General features: G+C 59.7%; 1 protein-coding gene across 1 annotated transcript; it reads right to left on the minus strand.

Annotated features, from left to right (window-relative positions):
• Positions 1–1,564: 1,564 nt before the first annotated feature.
• NGA_2020010 (zn-binding protein) lies at positions 1,565–2,469 on the minus strand (the record flags this gene model as incomplete). The annotated part of the gene is made up of 1 exon (XM_005854212.1): positions 1,565–2,469. A coding segment is annotated over one exon (716 nt), but the record flags the coding sequence as incomplete, so codon positions are not given.
• Positions 2,470–4,780: the final 2,311 nt, after the last annotated feature.

The following is a 4,780-nucleotide window of genomic DNA, read 5'->3' on the forward strand; positions in this document are numbered from 1 at the left end:
CCACCTGGAGACTTACGACGTGACCACTGTCCGGGCCGCCACGCCCATGTTCCTGATGAGCCGGAAGATCAAGGCCCGGGGCGTGAAGATGGTGCTCTCGGGGGAGGGCGCGGACGAGATCTTCGGGGGGTACCTGTACTTCCACAAGGCGCCAGACAGCAAGGTGAGAGTCCCCCCACCCGCCTGCTTGTCCTTTGGCTCGCGTCGGAGGCAGAAATACTGAGGTCGCTCGGACCGAATTGACGACCTGTGGAGCGCGAGCCTTCCCAATGGAAAACGACTAACCCCTTCCTCCCTCCCTTTCCCTGGTCGGCTCAGGAATTCCACGCCGAGACTGTGGACAAGCTGCGAGGGCTCTTCCAGTACGACTGCCTCCGAGCCAACAAGGCCACCTCGGCCTGGGGCGTGGAGGTGCGCGTCCCTTTCTTGGACCAGGACTTTCTGGACGTGGCCATGACCATCAACCCAGAGGATAAGATGATCGTCAAAGACGGAGAGGGGCGGCGGATGGAGAAATGGATCCTGCGGAAAGCCTTCGATGATCCCGCCGACCCCTATTTGCCCGCCAAGATCTTGTGGCGACAGAAGGAGCAGTTCAGCGACGGGGTGGGCTACGGTTGGATCGACGCCTTGCGCGACCACGCAAATGCCGACGTCTCGGACAAGGTGGGGGGAGGGGGAGGGAGGGAGGGAGGGGGAGGGTGGGGGAGGCGACGGGCGCATGGACAGACAGTAGGAGGAATAGGGATGAAAGCGGCGCGCTCCACGTCACTCAACCGCTCGACTCTCTTCCTTGCCATTTGTCTCTTGTTCAGGTGTTCAGCGCCGCCGAGAACCGGTTCCCCTACAACACGCCGCTCACCAAGGAGGCCTACTACTACCGCGACATCTTCGACCGCTTCTTCCCCTCCCCCTCCGCCGCGGCCACAGTCCCAGGCGGGCCCTCGATCGCGTGCTCGACGCCCAGGGCCATGGAGTGGGACGCCTCCTTCAGGGGACGCGCGGACCCCAGCGGGCGAGCCGTGGCCGCTGTGCACGAGAGTGCCTACGTGGAGGGGTTCACGCCGCAGGCGGAGGGAGAGGGGGGCCGGGGGGCTAAGAGAAAAGTAGACGGGGAGCCGGTGCAGAACGGGAAGGACAAGTAGGAGGTTGAGGAGGGAATGAAGGGGGCGAGAGAGGGAGGGAAGGAGGGTAGTAGGGAGGAAGGGATGACTGTGTTCCAAGCGGGGCAGGAGAAGGGGGGGAGAGGCGGGAGGAGAGTCGGTTGACCGGCGCTCCTTCTAATGGAATGGGTGCAAATGAAAAGAACGTGAGGCGTGACTTCTGGCGGCGGTGGGGGGAGGGGGGAGGAGGGGGTTCGGGCAGGGTGGTGGGGCAGGATAGCCGCCACACGCCGAGGCTGCCGACAGGTCTTGGGGGTGAGAGGCTCATGGTGAGGCGGACGAGTGGAGCAGGAGGTGGACTGGGGTGGACTGGGGTGGATCTTGCAAGGGCGGTGTGTTGCCTCAGGAGTGACGTGGCGAGGGGGCATTAAAGGGGTCGCGGTGGGACACGGTGGGGTGCCACAGAACTGATAAAGCGATACGGGGGGGCAAGTACAGGCCCGATCGACTTTGCTTTTTGTGTGCTTACATCTCAGGAAATCTCAAAATTTCGTCTTCTCCTGCTTTTCCTAGCCTCTTCAGCATTGTCAGTCCCCACGGGCGGGGGGCGTGCGGCAGATATTTGATTGGGTGACTGTACATCCTGACGCTTAGACTTGTTCGTCCAAAAATAACCAGCCTCCGTCCTCGCCTCTCAAAAATTTGCTCCGTTCGCTCATCCACACGTGTCTTTTCACCCTAAAAGTTATGAAAGCCTCCTCTTCCGTCGCCCCGGCCTCCTGCACCCCTATTTGGAGTTGCTTCAAATTCTCTTCCGAGCAGGCAATCTCCAAAAGTTCCAAATAAGCCTTCAGTCGCTTAGGTCGCATGGGAGCGGACGAGGGATGTGTCGTGGCCAGCAGATATCTGGGAAAGCCGTGAACGTAGGCAGAATAGCGCGAGCGCAGGAGTGCCTCCGGAGTGCTGGCCCTGTCCTCTCCCTTGTGCAAGGGGAAGCAACACTGGCCGTAGGATTTGTCCGAGCCGCAAGCACAAGGTGTGCTTTCGAAAGGAGGGAGAGGGCGACGTCCAGGATAAGGGGAATAAATGGTGCCTTCAAAGTACTTCAGGTCGTCCACCTCGGATGCCAATGTTTTCTTTTTCCCAAACCCAAAGCCACCGCCCACTCGGGCAAGGAGCACTGGGACAACTCTGTGTGCGACTAGACTCTCGACGGATCTGCGCGATGGTACAGTGGGCGAAACAAAGGCATATAGCGTACGTGCTAGTATCAGGACTGCAATGGATTGCAGAAGGAGCGTATTGCGTTGACGAGGGGGTCCGTGGGGAGCGTGCGCGGACATAAGTACAGCGAAAGCCACCTGTTTGATTGAGAGGACAAAATTAGCTCACTGAAGACCGACAATTGGGGCGCCAAGCCGATTTGAAGGAAATTCTAGTTCCAACTCGGTAACTCCTGAGGCTGGGCTGGACTGGGCGGGAGGTCACCTAGACAGCTGCAGGCTGCTTTCCAGAGGAGAAAAAACCTTGTCGAAGCCTCGCCTTAGCACATCTACCCACGGCACACTTGAATCGTGGTTTCGAGAGCATATTCGAGAGCCTCCTGGCGTCAGTGCCTCTATTATTGAAGCAACCAGTTCCCCTCCGTCTTCCTCCTCAGGCCCATCGAGACGCTTCTCCATTTCAACATCGCCGCACAATCGGAAGACTTACCTTTACCTGCACTCTTACTCGCATAAGTATCACAACAGTGGCACTACAAAGCACAGCAGCCGTGGCGTCACTTGATTTAAGCCGTGGACTTGGACGTAAGTTTATTCAGTGTGTGGGTTTTTTAACCCAGTGGACCTCATCGACTCTCTTGGAGAGGTCACGTTCCCGCCCTATTTTCTGTCATCTCTCCACGCACTGTTCCGCGCAGTCATCATACACCATCACATCGAAATTGGTTCCTGTATAGTACGAGATGGTTGTGAAGCGCGAGTGCCCGGGAAATGGTTCCTGGCAAGTGTTTGTTCGCTCGCGTTCGCTCCTCCCTCCCTTTTCTTTTTTCCACTATACCCCGCATAAACTGCCCTCTATGTTTGTCTCGTGCGATTAAAGCACGCAGTGTGCCGGTCGGGTTTGATCACAGGCCTTACACAGCTTTCCACTTTAAAATACTATTTCTAGCGGGCGCCACCGAAGCAGGGCCCTCCCCCCGTCTAGCCAAGCCCCCGAAGGCTGATAGCACTAGCATCAGCAACAGTACTAGCGGCAGCACTGGCAGCAACAGCAGCAGCGGCAAACGTTTCCAGCCTAAACAACACAGCAATATGGCCGCAGGAGGAGCTGCCGCCCCGCCTTCAACCTCCTCTGTCTCCGCGGCCAACATCACGTCCTCCCTTCACGACCGAGGCATGCAGCAGCTCATTCCAATCGTAAACAAGCTCCAAGATGTCTTCGCCGCCATCGGGAAGCATCCCCTGGACCTTCCCCAGATTGTGGTCATTGGGAGCCAGTCCTCGGGGAAGAGCTCCGTCCTGGAGCATATCGGTGAGAGGGAGGGCGGGGAGCACCAGGATGGGAGGGGCCATGAGGGACAAGATCGAAGGGAGGGTCTAGGGCCTGGCCGTGCCATGGTCGGATTACTCATACCCTGTGTCGCACTTCTCGCTTCTCTCCACCAGTGGGTCGCGACTTCCTGCCTCGCGGGACCGGAATTGTCACCCGTCGGCCCCTGATCCTGCAGCTCTACAACACCGCCTTTCTACGCGGTGGGGGAGAGGACGAGGGAGGGCGGGAGGGCGGGAGGGAGGGCATCCCGGAGGGGAAGGAGTGGGGCGAGTTCTTGCACCGGGCGGGCGAGCGCTTCTACGATTTTATGGAGATCCGGGACGAGATCAAGAGGGAGACGGACAGGCTGACGGGGAAGAACAAGGGCATCAGCGCTAAGAGTATCAACCTGAAGATCTACTCCCCCCACGTGCTCAACTTGACCCTGGTGGACCTGCCCGGGATCACCAAAGTCTCCGTCGGTGACCAGCCCGCGGACATCGAGTCGCAGATCCGCGCCATGTGCCTCGCCTACATCGGAAACCCCAACTCCATCATCCTGGCAGTGACGGCCGCCAACACAGGTAGGAGGGGCGGGCGCCCTCGGGATTGTCTGGGTGGAGGGGGAAAGGGCTGGACGGAGTCGGGGAGAGGGATCGCGAACGGGGAAGATGAGGGAGGGAGGGGGGAAAGGCCGGGCTCGGTGACGGGCCTGCTCACGCGCCTCTCTTTGCCGCCGCTCCAGACATCGCCAATTCCGACTCCTTGAAGCTGGCCCGCGAGGTGGATCCTGACGGGCTGCGGACAATCGGCGTCTTGACAAAGATGGACTTGATGGACCCTGGTGAGTGCCCGGGCCGGCTTTCTCTGTCCCCGCCCCCTGTCTCACCCCCTCCCCCCTTCAGGCACGGACGCGGCGGACGTGCTCTTGAACCGCGTCATTCCTCTCCGCATCGGCTACGTGGCGGTCGTGAATCGGGGCCAGCGGGACATCGACAGCAATCTGACAATTCGGGAGGCGCTCCGGAAGGAGGCAGGCTTCTTCAAGGCCCACCCCGTGTACCGGTCCATGCTCAAGCAGTGCACGACCCCGACCCTTACGCGCATGCTCAACAACATCCTTATGCACCACATCCGGTGAG

The sequence above is a fragment of the Nannochloropsis gaditana genome, assembly GCF_000240725.1.
Source record: "Nannochloropsis gaditana CCMP526 unplaced genomic scaffold scaffold583, whole genome shotgun sequence".
NCBI classification, from domain to species: Eukaryota; class Eustigmatophyceae; order Eustigmatales; family Monodopsidaceae; genus Microchloropsis; species Microchloropsis gaditana.